At 41.6% G+C, this 16,024-nt stretch overlaps 1 protein-coding gene across 1 annotated transcript in view; it reads right to left on the bottom strand.

Annotated features, from left to right (window-relative positions):
* Mthfd1l (methylenetetrahydrofolate dehydrogenase (NADP+ dependent) 1 like) overlaps positions 1-16,024 on the bottom strand; it is a 192,095-nt gene that overhangs the window by 75,554 nt on the left and 100,517 nt on the right. The window contains exons 20-21 of the mRNA XM_015497975.2: positions 6,503-6,642; positions 910-951 (exon numbers count right to left, since the gene is read on the bottom strand). Coding sequence (XP_015353461.2) covers positions 910-951; positions 6,503-6,642 — 182 coding nt within the window. The remainder of the gene's footprint in view (positions 1-909; positions 952-6,502; positions 6,643-16,024) is intronic.

Below are 16,024 nucleotides of genomic sequence, written 5' to 3'. Positions count from 1 at the left end.
CTGGGATGGTGAGGAGCCCTGTCCATCTATTCCTGGCTGAAATCCCTGGTGCCATTTGAGGGAGCTGAAAGGTACCATTACCAGGAAATCAGTCAATTTATGGAGGAGTCAAGTGGCTTCTGCTAAGTCATAAAGCTAACTGCATTGTCTTCCAGAAGTCAGTTGTCTTCTATGCTAAAAGAAGACACGGAAATAAGCTTCATATTTATTTCTGTCCTGGAGACCTTGAGGTCTGGTGGCTCAAACAGCTCTCCTGGGAGTATAGTAGATAAACCTACAGCCACGTTTCCTTGACATTTAAGTATTAGCCCTTCTAATTATTATTATTATTTTTTTAAGTAGTGGAGATTGAACCCAGGGGTGCTTTCTACTGAGCTACATTCCCAGCCCTTTTAATTTTTTATTTATGGACAAGGTCTTGCTAAGTTACTTATGACCTTGCTAAGTTGCTGAGGCTGGCCTTAACTTGTGATCCTCCTGTCTCAGCCTCCTGAGTTGCTGGGAATATAGGCATGCAAACTAAATGGATTTTATCCCTTTATCCCACCCATTTCCTTATGAATTCTTAAAAAAATATACTTAACAAAAATTGTTTTTACTAGGAATTGAATCCAGGGATGCCACACCATGAGCTACATCCCAAGTCCTTTTTTAAGTTTTTTTTTTTTTTTTTTTTTTTAATTTTGAGAGAGGGTGTCACTAAATTGCTGAGGCTGGCCTAGAATCAGAACCTCCTCCCTCAGCCTTTGGAGTTGCTGGGACCACAGGTGTATACCACTATGTCTGGCAGAAAAACACATTTCCAAGAGGCCACTGGTGGCAGACACATTCACAAATGGTCAACTATAAGCCAGTGATGAACTGGACTCGAATGACCTTCCAAATAAATATCCAAAGAGTCTCTCTTACCTCCTCTGTATATTCTTTCTTTAGAGGGACACCAGCAGTTACCTGAAATAAAAAGAGGCAAAAACTAAGAATAATCCCATAGAAATCCTTTCTCTAATCAATAAAGTTCACAAATCAGTCACTTTTGGGACGGTGGCCCTATGTTAAACCAGACGTTGCCAGCTTTGGCAAACTGTGGTCTTGTTTTGGGAAGCTTTTAAAACCACTGCAGTCTGGGCTCCCACAGGCCGAAGCAATCAGGACCCCAGGAATAATCCTATTTGAGCCAATGCTGAGAACTGTTGTACTGTTGACCATAATGCTAACACAAAATGGAACAAACAGTTAAACAACTGATTTATATATATATAGGGTGCAGCATCATTCTAAATCATTTTAAAGTAAGTGCTATTGTGTTTTCATTTTTTGGACTAGTATCCTACAATGCACTATGGTGTTGTCAGGGAGTATAGTGAATGATCAATTTATTATTGGTCATATTAAAGACATAGATTAAATTGGTTTTTAATACTCATTTAAGAATAGAAAACCTAAATAGTTCTATATTCATTAAAAAATTATGTTTGGAGTTAAAAAAATTCTATCCCACTACTACTAGCACCAACAAGGAATAGGCCCATACAGGTTTACAACTTTGAATAAACCAAATATTCTAATGTTACAAGAACCCTTACAGGGTATAAAATAAAAGAAAGAACTCTCCTCAATTTTTTATTTTATGAGCTAACATCTCATATAAATATAAAAATTGTACTCAAAATGTTAGCAAACTAATTAGCAAATTCAGTTATTCATAAAAAAGATGAAATATAACCAAATTGGACTTATTCCAGGATTGTAACACTCATTTAGTTTTTTCTGTTTCAGAGGTACTCTGGATGGAACTTAGGGGTGCTCTGGTGGGCTACATCCCCCACCCTTTTCAGTTTATTTTGAGACTAGGTCTTGCTAAATTACCAAGGCTGGCCTGAATTTGCAATCCTCCCACCTCAGCCTCCTGAGTAGCTGGGATTACAGGTGTGCACCACTAGGCCTGGCTTCATTTGTATTTGAAAGTAATTTAAGTAACAACATTAAAGAGAAAAACTAAATCTTTGCATAGCTGAAAAAAAATTCAACATCTATTTATATAACAACTTGGCAAACTAAGAATAGAAGGTAATCTCCTCAATTTTACTAAAAATCTGTAGCAAATGCCATACTTAGTGATGAGCTATTAAAAGTGCTTTAAGATCAGGAATAAGAACAGGATGCCTGCCATCACTGCTCCATCCAACACAGCACTGTGACTAGGGGTAAGTGACAAGAAATAAAGCATAAAGACTGCAAAGGAAGAAAGAAACCTGTTGCTATTTTCAGAAAAGTCTGCTGACACAGAACTCCCCAAAAGTATCTATAGCAAACATAGTTCAACTATTAAGAGAATTTAAACAGGTTGTGGGATATAAAAGTAATTTATAAAAATAGAAATAATCTGTTAAGTTTCTTAAAAATATAAAACATATAGGAACAAGTCTGTAAAAAAATGTGGCAGGCCTTTATTGAACAATCTGTAACTTTTGTTTATAGTTAACTGTTATTTATGGGGTAACCTTTATATAACATATAGCCTGCCTCCTTTCCGTAGCTGCAGCACTGGAGATTGAACCCAGGGCCTTGTGCAAGCTAGGCAAGAGCTCTACCACTGCTCTATGTCCCCTGCTCCATTAACATTTAAAAGGCTTAAATCCATGAAGAGATGTTCAATATCCTTGGATATAAAGCTACAAAATCTCTCCCACATCCTTGATGGATTTAATGCCATCTCAACAAAAATCTCCCCCAAATTCTTTGTTGGACCTAATGAGTTAATCCTAAAATACATATGGAAATCAAAAGGGAACTAATAGGCTAGGCAGCCATGAAGCAACGGGAGAGGGCCTTGGCCTACAGGTATTCATGTGGCATATCAAGGACCAGAGCAACTGAAGGCAGAGCCAGAGGAACCTAACAAACATGGAGAAGAACTGTTTAAGCACCTGGGGCTGTGCCAGTTGCTTATTAACACAGAAAAAAAAAAAATGAAATCAGAGTTGGTCACTGCACCATAGGCCAGAACAGTAATAAGGGGTGAGATGGTTAATTTTATGTGTCAACTTGGTGGGGCCATGGGGTACTCAGGTATTTGGTCAAAAAGTTATATCTGTGAGGATTTCTGGAAAAGATTAACATACAAATCCGTGGACTATGAAGCAGGGCACTAAGTTCTCCATGATGGGAGCAGGTGTCAATCCATCAGCTGAAGATCCAAGTACAACAAAAAGATTGGTCTCTCCTAAGCAAGGGAGGATCCTTCCATCTCCATCTCACCATCATTCTCCTGGGTCTGCTGTGCAGATTGTGGACTGGCCAGGCTCCACAACCACGTGACCAATTCCTTAGGATAAATGTCCTTCCACACATGTATACATTCTTTCTGTTGGTTGTTAAGTTTCTAAGAACCCTCACTAATCAGATGTAGACCCAACAGTATGACAGAATCTAGTCCTTGTGTTGCACCAAGAATGGCGAGCACTTTGGAAGACAGGAGATGAATTTAAAATGATTGGGGCTAAAATGGACAAGTTCAGGGGTCACAGGATTTTCCACTGCACAGATTATGGGAAAAAAAGCAAGCTGAATAAACAGAAGAGGCAGCCGTGGCTATTTGTGTAATTTCTATCAAAAGGAAGCAGAAATTAGAATGGACCAAAAATATTAGCACAGAGTTATTTCAAGTAAGAAGGAAAGACACAGAGATGGGTAAGACGGAAGACAGAGTAAGAAGATGAAAGTTCACTTATTATTCAGTTATTGAAAACACTGCCTGGCTACAGACTACGGCAGGCACCAGGGCACCAATGAATAGGACACAGTCCCTAATCTCAAGGGACCCAGAACTGGAAGAGCAGACACACCAATGACATTTATAAAACAACATGAGGTAGAAGGTACTGCTGGAGCCCAGAGAGGGGTGTCCAACTTCCTGAGTCTCCTATTGTATTACCCTCTGTCCCTGCTGTGGTTTGCATCTTCAGTGTCCCCCAAAGGCCATGTGTCAAAGGCTTGGTCCCCAGGTGCTATGGGGAGGTAGTAAAACCTTAGGAAGAGAGACCTAGTTGGGGGGTTTTAGGTCACTGGGGGCGACCCCTTAGGGAATTATCGACCCCCACCCTCTCTGTTTGCTTCTTTCACTTCCCAACCAGGAGACGAGCAATTCTGTTCCGCAATGCCCTGCCCTGCCACTGGCACAAAAGCAACAGGGCCAACTGAGACCTCCGTAACTATTAGCCAGACACATCTTTTCTCTTCATGAATGGATTATCTCAGGTATTTTTACAGTAAAGGACAATTTTGCAGTATCAGACAGCACACTCTGTATCTGTGTCTATCTGCAAATCCTGAGCCTTCTATAATCTTCACCACTATAGAACAAGGACATTAAGTGGGAGTGGAGGAGACATAAAGGATTAACATGGGAAAACACAACCACTGTAGAACAGAGCACATGTTTTGAGACAAAATGAAATAGAATTACAGGCCATGTAGAGAATTTTTACACAACAGAGACTATAATCTGGAATAACATTAGACTGGACGTCCAGATCTTGACTTTAGGTCTGATTGGTCCAGTCTCCTAGGCAGGTGGGGGATGTTACCAAGCACTGGATGTCCACATGCTTGAGACTTCCTCACTCTTTATAAAGACTGAAACAAACTAGACAATCTCTAAGCTCTTTCTAGTGTGAAAATCCCCCTCCTCATTTTTTTTTTTTTTTGGTACTGGTGATTGATGCTTTACCACTGAGCTGCATCGTGAGGCCCCTTTGTAAAAAATATTTTATTTTAAGACAAGGTCTCCCTGAATTGCTGAGGCTGACTTTGGTCTTGCAATCTTGCTGCCTCGGCTTCCAGAGTTGCTGGGATTACAGGTGTGCACCACTGCACCTGGCCAGTATGAGAACCCTGTGAGTTTAAAATTTTCAGGGTGGAAGGACAAGAAGGGAACATTCCAAATGCTTCTTATATAGGCAAAAATTGTTTTTTGAAGGTGGAATTTGGTCTACAGATTCAAAGTCTAAAGTCCAGGAATGTCCACCACAACAACTGGTGTTTTGAGCAAAATCAGAATTCTTCAGGATTTACTATCTTATAAGATGCATTTTACATCAACCTTGCATTTGAGATGATAAAGCTTTGGGCCAAAACAAAGAGCTTGAGTATCTGGTATTAGGAGTGGACTCTTGGGATTTAGACTACTTTTAGCTCTTATTAAATGTTCAGCTGCATGGTAGACTGATCTGGCTCCCTGCCAGACTGGTAAAGCTGCCCACATTCCCTAGACCCTTCAAACCTCAGCTTCCTTATCTGTAAAATGGAATTAAAATCTCTGCTTTTCCCAGGATGAAGAATTTCTTTTTAAAAATTTTGCTTTTTTTTGTCTTCTTAAAAAAAATAATTTCCTTTCTTAGATTATGTTTTGTGGGGTGATCTCCCACTGAGCTACATCCCCAGACATTTATGATTTTTTAATTTTGAGAAAGGGTCTAGCTAGGTTGCTGAGGTTGGCCTTGAACTTGCAATCTTCCTGCCTCAGTCTTCCCAGTTGCCAGGATTACAGGCTGAAGTAAGATCATCGAACAAAGCACGTTATAGTCTGCCTGATGGCAAACCTGTTATTTGTTTTTATATAACATTCTATATGATAATCATTGGTTACATGGCTTTTGTGTACACAGTACCCCAATTAAGAAACTGGATTTGGGCTATGTATGGTAGCACATGCCAGTAATCCCAGCTACTCAGGAAGCTGAGGCAGGAAGATCACAAGAACCTGTGAAAATAAAAAATAAAAAGGAATGAGATGTAGCTCAGTGGTAGCAGGTCCCTGAGTTCAACCCTTAGTACAAAAAGAAAAATGATGTGGCAGTTTATCAATATTCTAATGATGAAGAAACTTAGAAACTTAAATTATTTTATTTTGAAATGATTAAAATAAAATTTATTTTTTCTCACTTGGAAATTCTTCAAATGGAAAAACACCATCCCCACCCCCTCAAAAACAACAACAACAACAACAACAACAAAAAAAAAAAACCCACAAACACCTTTTGTAAATTCTATGCATATTAAGACAGGTAAATATCAAAACTCTTCAAAAATGTGGTTTTAGGTGAAATATGATGAGTTGTAGCCTCAGTGAACCAAAAACCTCTCTGTACAAATGCTAAAAACCCCTCTGTACAAATGCTAAAAACCCTCAGCCATCAAAGAGATCACTCTAATCCTGGTGTCCTGCCTTCAGGAACAAGAACCTCTAAACTCCTGCTATCAAGTGGTCACGGAACCTTGGCCTGAGTGGCGGGGTGAATCTCAGGACTAAAAGTGCCCACAAGATGCTCTCTCCAAATGCAGTGTGGAGTCCCATCCCCAGGGCTGTGGGTGTGGCTGCTCTTTGAATTAGCCAAACTCCAAGTTCCTCCGGTGGTAATTTGTAAAACATGGGTTCAGAGAGGAGACATTCTATGCTAAGTTCTGCTTTGTCTTAGTTTTAAAAAGTTGCATGGGGACTTACGCTTGGCCCACCTCCGTGCATCTTCAGAGCTCGCACGGTGGCCACCAGCACCACCACATTGGGCACCAGGCCAGAAGCTCGGCATTTGATGTTGAAGAATTTCTCCATCCCAATATCAGCCCCAAAGCCAGCTTCAGTCACTGTGGGGAAGCAAGTTGGAAATGGCTGTTATCTTCTAAAAACAACAAAAGGCTTTGCAGTCATTAGTAACGAGTGATAAGGATCCAAGTTGAAAGGACAGCTCAGTCCTCCCCAACCTGAGCTTCCTGTGTGCATCTCCTGCAGAGCTGAACTTACTTTCTTACTGCCATGGAGAATGTTCACCTGGAAAGATGGCTCTCTCCCTGTTTTGCACCACAGGAATGAAGGATTCATTGCCAAGGCTAAGATTTTTCTGTTATTACAGTAACTCTAAACAAACTTTTTTTTTTTTTCTTGGCAGGGGAGGTGTGGGTACTGAGGATTGAACCTGAGGGCACTTAACACTGAGCCACACCCTCACACTGTTTTGAGACAGGGTCTTGCCAAGTTGCTTAGGGCCTCACTAAGTTGCTGAGGATGGCCTCAAACTTGAATCCTCTTGCCTCAGCCTCCCAAATGGCTGGGATCACAGGTGTACTCCACCATGCCCAGCTCTATTTATTTATTTTAAATAAAGCTTTTCTTATGGGGATTTTCAGTTTTGCAATCAGGTTCCAAACTATATCAAAGGATGATGATAGCATGATGATGATATAAGATCCCTTCTTACTAAAGTCACTGAACTTAGTGCCACCTGGTCATTTCTGTTGACTGACAAAATTCAAGTTCAAGTTGAATGGCTTAAGGATGTTGATCATGAGACTTGAAGCAAGACAGCACCTTTATTCCAGAATCACAGAGGATGCTCATCTCTCTGTGTCCCCACCCTTGCAACTCCCCTGGGTTGGCAGAAATGTTTCTGTGGCATGCCTGGGGGTGGCTGACAGAATATTAGCACTGCCTTCCAAGACAATGGGTCAGCAACATCCTCTTCATGCCCAGGGGAGGGCTCTAGAGCCTTGCCACTGGATACGTGACTCTCAGATCACAGCTGTTGCATCACCTGGGAGCTTTTTAGAAATGTGAAATCATGGGCTCCTGTAAGACCTACTAAATCAGAATAGCATCTGGATAAGTTCCCCAGGTGAGATGCATGTCTATTACAATTTGGGAAACACATTCCTCTAGGAAAGGAATACTACTGATGCAGCAAAAAGTAAATATTTATGGACTCTGAAACCAAATACCAACAGTACAACCAAGGCTAAAACTTATGGAACAGATAGGAATTGACAATAAGAAAAGATTAAGGTATAAACCAACAACATTTAAAACATGAGCAAATTTTATCCCTAGGTTTTAATAAGAATAAAAGGAAATAAAATTTCACACATAATTTCAAACTCTAAATACATCTAATTCTTTGTTGTTTTCTTTTGGTACTTTATATGCCTATAGAGTTTTATGAACTAGGTGTAATTTTGCAGTCTTCTCCTTTACTTTACAATTATTATTGCTTTTCTGCACTGCAAGCGTTCAAACTTTATAAGTATCAGCTAATTGATGTACCAAAATTTATAAGAGTGTTCCCCCTGTTATTGAATATTTGGTTTATTTCCAATAGAAACAATGCTACACTGAAAATATCTGTGTACATGGGCTTTAATCTCTTTCAAATTATACTCTTGGAATAAATTCCCGAGGGTGACTTATGGTGTCAGAGGATATAAAAAAAAATTATGACCACTGATATGTTTCTGACAAACCATAAGCTATTTCTTGAAAAATATCCAATTTGGAATGACTATAGCTACAAGCCATTTTTTCTTTATTATATTTTCTTTGAACCGACAGCAAAACAATTTAAAGAAGTGAAAGACATTCCTTTTTATATAGAATTTGGGACAATTCTGATTTTTATTACTCATGGTCAAAACTAGACAAGATTTCTTACAGCAGCAGTTGCTGCCTCAGGGGTCTCCACAGAAGAGCAAATATTAATATCAGCATGTTGGCAGACCCCAGAAGCTGAATCATTTAGTTAACTTTTGTCAAAGGTCATTATAGGCTGGGGGTGTATCTCAGTGGTAGAGCGCTTGTCTAGCATGCACAAGGCCCTGGGTTCAATCGCAGCTCCCCTCCTCGCCACCCTGCCAGGGTCTCCTAGTGCAGGAACATTTGGATGTCCAGGCAGCCTTATGGAAGGGATTACATGGGACTGTCCAGTTAGTGTCACAGACAGGATCCTCAATCCCTTTCAGTCATGCAATTTTTTTAAAAAATATTTTTTATTATTTTTTCTTCCACATTTTTTGTTGGTGCATAATGATGGAATCTGTTGTTACGTATTGGCACATGCACATACTGCAACAATCATTCATGCAGTCTTGGTCAGTTATTTGACTTATTTGAGTCTCCAGATCCTCATTTAACTTGGGAAGATTAAGTGAGATAATCAGTACATATAAAATACCAAGTTTCTGTTTTCTGGGACCTAGTAAGAGCTCACAAAACGGCGGCATCATTACTACCAAAACTACACTTCTCCCGCTTGCTAGAAATCATACTGAATTCTGAGCATTTGTTCAATTCTGCAATGTCTAGGCATTTTTCTGGTGGAAGAGCCCAGTCTTGGGTTTGCTTCCCTCATGCCCGCCCAGGAAGAGGGGCTCTCTGCACCCGCGTGAGAACTGTAGGGCAGCACTGTGCTGGGGTAGAGCCTGGGCATTTGGGGAAAGGTGACAGGAGTCCAAGGGACAGTCAGGATCTTCCCAAGGAAGTAAGGAGTCAGGGGATGGAGGACGGCCAGTGTAGGGGAAGGGAGCGGAGGGGGAGAGAAAAGAAGAGATTCACAGGTAAAGGTGAGAGCAAGAGCCGAAATCAGCCTTTGATCGAGAAGGGAAAGGATCTGCTGAGACCAAGAAGCCATTACTCCCACCAGCAAGGTCCAGTCGGTGCTGAGGAGCAGGGTGCAAGGAGCCAAAGTGGTCCACAGCGTTTCCCATGATGTAGCGCTTTGGAAAGCTGTTCAACCTGGCCCTGTAGTGGCAGGTCGGCTGCTGTGGACATTTTGCATGCTGGGGACTGACCCAGTGCTTTCTGAGCTGTTTCCTCCAGAAGCTCCTGTTGGACAGTGAGCTTCCAGGACAGGGTGCATGTCTGAGAGATTAAAATCACAAGACATGTACACGGCACTGAACAAAGGTACAGATATTTCCACATTAAATACAAGTGAATAGTAGAATAGCAAGCTCTGAAACACTTGGTCACAAACATATATTGTCATTATTGACTTTCGACTTTTTGGAAAAGTCGAAAGCTCAGATTCCCTTCAAAATATCTCTTCCTCACCCCTGATGCGTGGTCCATGTTCTCCCTTCTTCCCAGGCCCCCTATTTCCCAAGGGAAAAAATCCAGGTGTCTTCACATGAATCCCAAGGCCAGCCTCATGTGAACCCCAGACACATCCTGACCTGCACTCCCATTTCACTCTCCAGGAACATGGAGCTCCCTGAGGAACCCACGCCAGTCACACCACTTACCCTCTGCCCTCGTCTCCTACCCGAACAGTCCCCTTTCTCCTGTCTGCTGTGGGGTCTTTTTTATAAATATTTTCCTTAGACGTTGATGGACCTTTATTTTATTCATTATTTATAGGCGATGCTGAGAATCGAACCCAGTGCCTCACCCATGCCAGGCAAGCACTCCACCACTGAGCCACAACCCCAGCCCCTGCTGCTTCTTTTTTAATCGATGCATCTCAATTATATGGAATGGTGAGTTTCACTGTGACACAACCGCTCATATATAAAAACACAATCTGATGAATCTCTCCCTCCTCCCGTCCTCTCCCTCTACCCTACTTACGACAGCCCTGTTCTTACCTTTGTGTCTTCCACACATGAGGGTTTTGTACTCAGGGGCACTTAACCACTGAGCCACATCTCCAGCCCTTTTTTTGTATTTTATTTGGAGACAGAGTCTCTCTGAGCTGCTTAGGGCCTTGCTAATTTGCTGAGGCTGGCTTTGAACTTGTGATCTTCCCGCCTCATCTTCTCAAGCCGCTGGGATTACAGGCATGCACCACTACACCTGGCTTAATTCCATATTTTAAGAGACAAACTAGAAACAAACAAATAAATAAAAGCTGAAAAAGTGGTAATAAAGAGACTTCAGCCTGGTATGGTGGCACATGCCTGTAAACCCAGAAGCTCGGGAGGCTGAGGCAGGAGGATGGAGGGTTCAAAGACAGCCTTAGCAACTTAGCAAGGCCATAAGCAACTCAGCGAGACCCTGTCTCTAAATAATAAAATATAAAAAAGGGCTGGGGATGTGGCTTAGTGGTTAAGCACCCCTTGGTTCAATCCCTGGTACCAAAAAAAAAAAAAAAAAGACCTTCAGTTAGGGAAAGGAAACAGGATGTAGTTATAAAGGTCCAGGGACTTAACTGCTAAATGCAAAGGAAATATGGAGGCAAATCACGTGTAGAAAACTGAAGTGAGTGCCAAGTCCTTGCACTTTGAAAGCTGTTCTGAAACAGAGCATACAGTCACTTTCATGTTGTTTGCTTTTGAATAACGACAGGCTGCCAAAGAAAACAAGGAACATGGGGAAGGTAGGCTGATGTGTTCACAGTATTTACAAAAGTGAGGACCCCATTAATGAGCCATCACAATAACTAGCAGCTTGGAAATTGAGGCTGCAGTGTTGTATATCTATGTCTGAGTACCCCGGGGACCTTCACACGAAGGAAAAGGGGACAAGTCACTCTTACTAGCAGGTTCTACTTCTTAGGGACTCCCTGGAAATTGCCAACATGTGAGATCTCTAAGTTGAGATTCCCTAGCAACCTGAAATAAGCAATTTATTCCTTTATCACATTTGCTGCTCTCAATAAATTTAAAAAGAGATACAGGCTAGAGAATGACTGAATATTAAATTTAACAGACTGCTCTTGAATCATAAAGCAAGTCCGCTTAGTAAGATCTGGCTTTCCTGAAAAGCAAGCAATACAGTCATCTCAAAGCCACATGTTTAATAAGGCTTGCAATAGAGTGTTTGTAGAAGTCACAACAATTATTTGTCTTGGCAATCTCTGTTCTCTTTGTTATAGCCATTCAGCTCACAACATGAATGAAAACAGGAAACGGTGGCTGACAGTCTTATTGTGCCGACACAGAAGTTATTAGACAGCGATCTGTAGCTTGATTCAAACTTCAAAACCCACACTCGGCTCAGAAAGGAGGGTCAGTGGGTTCAAGCTGAGAAGGGACGAGCCATTCAGATCAACACTGTTATTAACCTGCACAGGAAACCAAGCTCTGGGTGCAGGTGGAGAGTGAAATACAGGGCAGCTGGCTGTCCATGACGAACCCCAGGGCACCCAGATTTCTGTTGTAAAGATTAAACAGAAACAAAGACAATGACGAGCACAGGAATACTACCACAAGGGCACTCTGGCAGGCATGCCTGGTGTCTGTGAAATTCTTCAATGAGAGATGGTTTGTCAGTATGTGTCAAATTGTTCTACCATGTCCCTAACTTACCGTATGCACAGAACTCCGATTTTAAAGTTGCTAACTGACAGCTTACATAAGAAAGCAAAAATAAATTAAAAAACCAAGCAACAACAACAACAAAAAACATGAACAGCATCCTTCATAGGAAGACCCTATAAAATATGGCTCGTAAGACTGGAACTGTGAGGGAACTTTAGGGACAGTGGTCTAGCCCTGTCCTGGCTCCTGAGCCCAGGCAGGTGGTCGGCTCGAGATAACGGCGTGGAGCCCACCGTCATATCTGGGTCCCTCTGCTGCCAGCCAGAGCTCCCCAGCACACGGCACGCTCTACCACTGGGATTCCACTCCGAAGTGTTTTTCGTTCAATGTATAAATCACAGAATTTAGGAACAGCTTTCATTCCTCATTTGACACTTGCTGAACCCCCACTCTGTAGTCAGGCACTGGCAACTGCACACCAAGGTCTCATTTAGTCAAACTGCCAACACATTGAACAGGAGGAACGTGAGAAAGATTAATCAATTACCTAATCAAAAAGGAATATGGTTCTGGCCTTGTCCTTTCCACTTCCTGAATTCCCTTTGGTCTTTTACAATTTTTATTCATTTTTTCCTGTATGAAGGTAAATTAGAATTTGATGGTTTTGTATTTGCTTCTGGACGTTCTTGTGCTAGAGTACGTTACCGTGCCCACCTCTGCAGAACCACAAACCATCAGTGCAGTTCAGTTGTTCTTGACAAGAGGCAACTCTGCCCCACCTCTCTGGGGGACAATTAGCAATATATGGAGACACTTTTGGTTGGCCCAGGCATCTCGTTGGGATGCTTCTCAACATCCTATAATGCACAGGGCAGCTAATCCCCACTCATCCACCTTTTTTCAACAAACAAAAAATGTTTTACCCGACACATGCACAGCACTGAGGCTGAGGCAGGCCACTGTCCTTCAAGCAGGACAAAGGAGGCTTGTGCTTTCTAGAGGCTCCCTCTGAGAATATTACAAATGCATTAGATTCTAGACTAAAAGACTGAATGAGCTTAATATGTTAATAAATGATTGTAACCCTATGTAAAATGAGATCCTGAAATATGAAATATCCCAGTAAAAATTCTTCTCAGCACAGCTTTGATTTGTTGCATTAAGTAGACTCACTACAATTTGGCAGTTTCTGGTGATGAAAACTAGTGACCAGGTAGGTGACTACTGAATTAATCTTGTAAGAAAGAAGGGAGCGATCAGGGAGAAACCTTCAGTATGGGACAGCATGAGCGATGGCAGCTGTCAGCCCTCCTGCTAAAACATACATGAAGGGGAAAAGATTATTCTGAGAAACTGAGTCAGGAGGGGCAGGGCCAAATGTCGCAGTTACTAAGCGTTTTCTGTGCAGCAGGCGCTGTACCAACACTCTCATTTTACCCTCCACCACTTGGGAGGGAGCTTTCTCCTCCTCATACAGTTTATGATGCCAAGGAGCAGAAAGTTCAAGTAATTATTGCCAAGGTCACACAGCTATTAAGCTGGCCTGAAAGCAAGGCCATTGTGACTTGAACTGCAGTCTCTGCCAATGTCCCTGCTCCAATTGCCTTACCAATACATCAACCAATCCCACAGCATTTCTCTAGCTGAATTGCTGGATGGGTTTTGCTTTCAATGAAAATCTTAACACCTTGCACTTCCACAGCATTTCAATCTATAAAAAGTAGCTCTGTATTATTTTCCCGACTGAGAGGTGAGCGTGCCCAGATTTGTTTTCTAATTGCAAAATGGTCCTGCTGTGATAGCAGAAATAATGTAAGCCACAGTCTTCTCCTTTATATCTCTTCCTTCCTTCTTTCTTTCACATACTCATTTTCTCTCCAGAGCAATTCTCTCAGGGATTACTAATCACTTCCTCTCCTAGTTCTTGGACTATGTGTCAATATAGATGAATCCTGGGCAGCAAGAGGAATGTTCTGATGAACAAATATGACCTCAGAGAGAGGACACTCCAGGGACCAGGTCCACCTGGACATGGCACCCCAAACCAAGCAGAAATAGGCCACACAGGCAGGGTACACTCACCGCAGTGGCGTGGCCTTCTGGGGCTGAGGGCACATTGCTACTTGCCAACTGAGCAGTCAGATCCCAGATACCCTCCCTCCCTCCCCTCCCACATGTCAGCTCTCCCATCTTTGGGTGAGGAAATGAGTGACTCCAAACCTCTAGGTTGAATTTTCTTTCCCAACCTCAACTTTTCACCAGCAGAACGCACAATAATGGGACAAAAGGGAACCACTGCTTTAGCTCTGAAATTCTCAGCTTTGCTTTTCCACTGGGGGGAACCCCCCTTGGAATCTAAGGTCTGGTTGAACTAAGGCACTGAGAAAAATTTCCCTTGAGTTTTTGGCTACTTGAAATAACGGAATAGTGTCACCAGAATTGCAAATTGAATTTCTGTCTTGTTATAATCACCATGGAGTCATTTATCTCAAGAGTACTCAGAAGATAAAAGAAGTGAGAACGGTAGGATTTCATAGACAGTTTACAATGGAAATGACTTTTCTGTCCATGATACATGCACTCTAAACACACACACACACACACACACACTCACACACACACACACACACACGTACAACATATTGACTACTTTGCGGTATGAAGCTGAATTTATGGACTCTTAGAGGTCTCACAGAAGAACTTTAGCAGCCAGCTCAGCTCAAAATGGGTTGACATAAGAAAGATGTCTGTGAAGAGCAGATATGGCCCACTTCATTTTCAGAAGGATTTCTTGAAAACAGAGGGGGGTTGGGGAACACCTGTAGCTTTCATTCAGTTTGTACTTTATTTTCTTTCAATGAGTCAGAAATAAAGAAACTTTGTGCAGGAAGAAACAAGGTAGAGGCGGTTCAGGCTTCATTCTGAACTATCTGGGCTGTAATTCTGGCACCTGCCTACAGCTAACTTAGGAACAGCCAAGTTCAAAGTGACAGCGCCCATGAATTCCCAACTCCCGCTCAAGGTGAGCTAGGCTTGGAGGAGTTTAATTATTTTTTTAGGTGACAAGGATGAGGCTAAGTAAACCAGGATGAGTCATTAAATTAACCACTAAAAAGGCTTGGCATTGTTGCTATAGCTTAAGAAACAAAAAACCAAAAACCTCTTGATTTAGAACATTTTAACTTTGAGGATCTATCTCATCTCAAGACCACGAAATTTTACTAAAACCTAAATCCTTTTGGCATTTTAGAGTTTGTCTATTTAATCTATTATCCTCTTTGGTTTTTATTAAGTGTATTAGGCTCAGATTTCCATAGATTATAAAGAATCAACTGGGCACGTATTTGGAGACCTAAAGGAAGAAGAAAGCTGACGTCAGCATTAATCCTCCTCGCTGGCTTGGTCAAGGCCATGTTTGCACACACCTGGGGGAGTCTGCCAGGGGTGTAGACCATATAAAAAAGTGACTGGGTGTGTATTTAGGGAAGGCAACAAAAACAGATTCAAAGTCTAAAGAGGACATAGGTACATTTTTAGTGGCACAGTAATGAAAATTTAAAAAATACCGATAATGCCACTTTGATGTGTTTTGATGTCAGGCTCCAGAATTCCCTTCCTCCAGCAAGTTAATTGGTTACAGACACTGGTTTGCTTTATTTGGAATCATCACTGATCATCTTTTTTATAAGATGATTTTTTTTCCAAATTTAATTTTGGAAAAAAAAAACGTTCAAATGAAAATTCAATTATACGTGTTATTTTTACCTCCCATAAAAAAGCCCAACTGAATTAAATTTAAGAATCCATTATCCAAATAGTTCCCATCTTCTTATCAGGAGCATACACATTTGTTCACTGTCATGGCTGTGATCAGGGCTTTAACCTCCTCAGTTTTTAGCAAACAGTAGTGTTTGTAAGTTTTGGCCTGAGGCCTGGGATTTTGGATGACCACACTGGTAGAGCTAGTCTCTTGTAGCACCTGAGAAGTGGACACTAGGAAGTT

Source organism: Marmota marmota, unplaced genomic scaffold (genome assembly GCF_001458135.2).
Source record: "Marmota marmota marmota unplaced genomic scaffold, marMar, whole genome shotgun sequence".
Lineage (NCBI taxonomy): Eukaryota > Metazoa > Chordata > Mammalia > Rodentia > Sciuridae > Marmota > Marmota marmota.
Note: the sequence above shows the minus strand (reverse complement) of the source record. Positions and strands in the feature narration are given on the sequence as shown.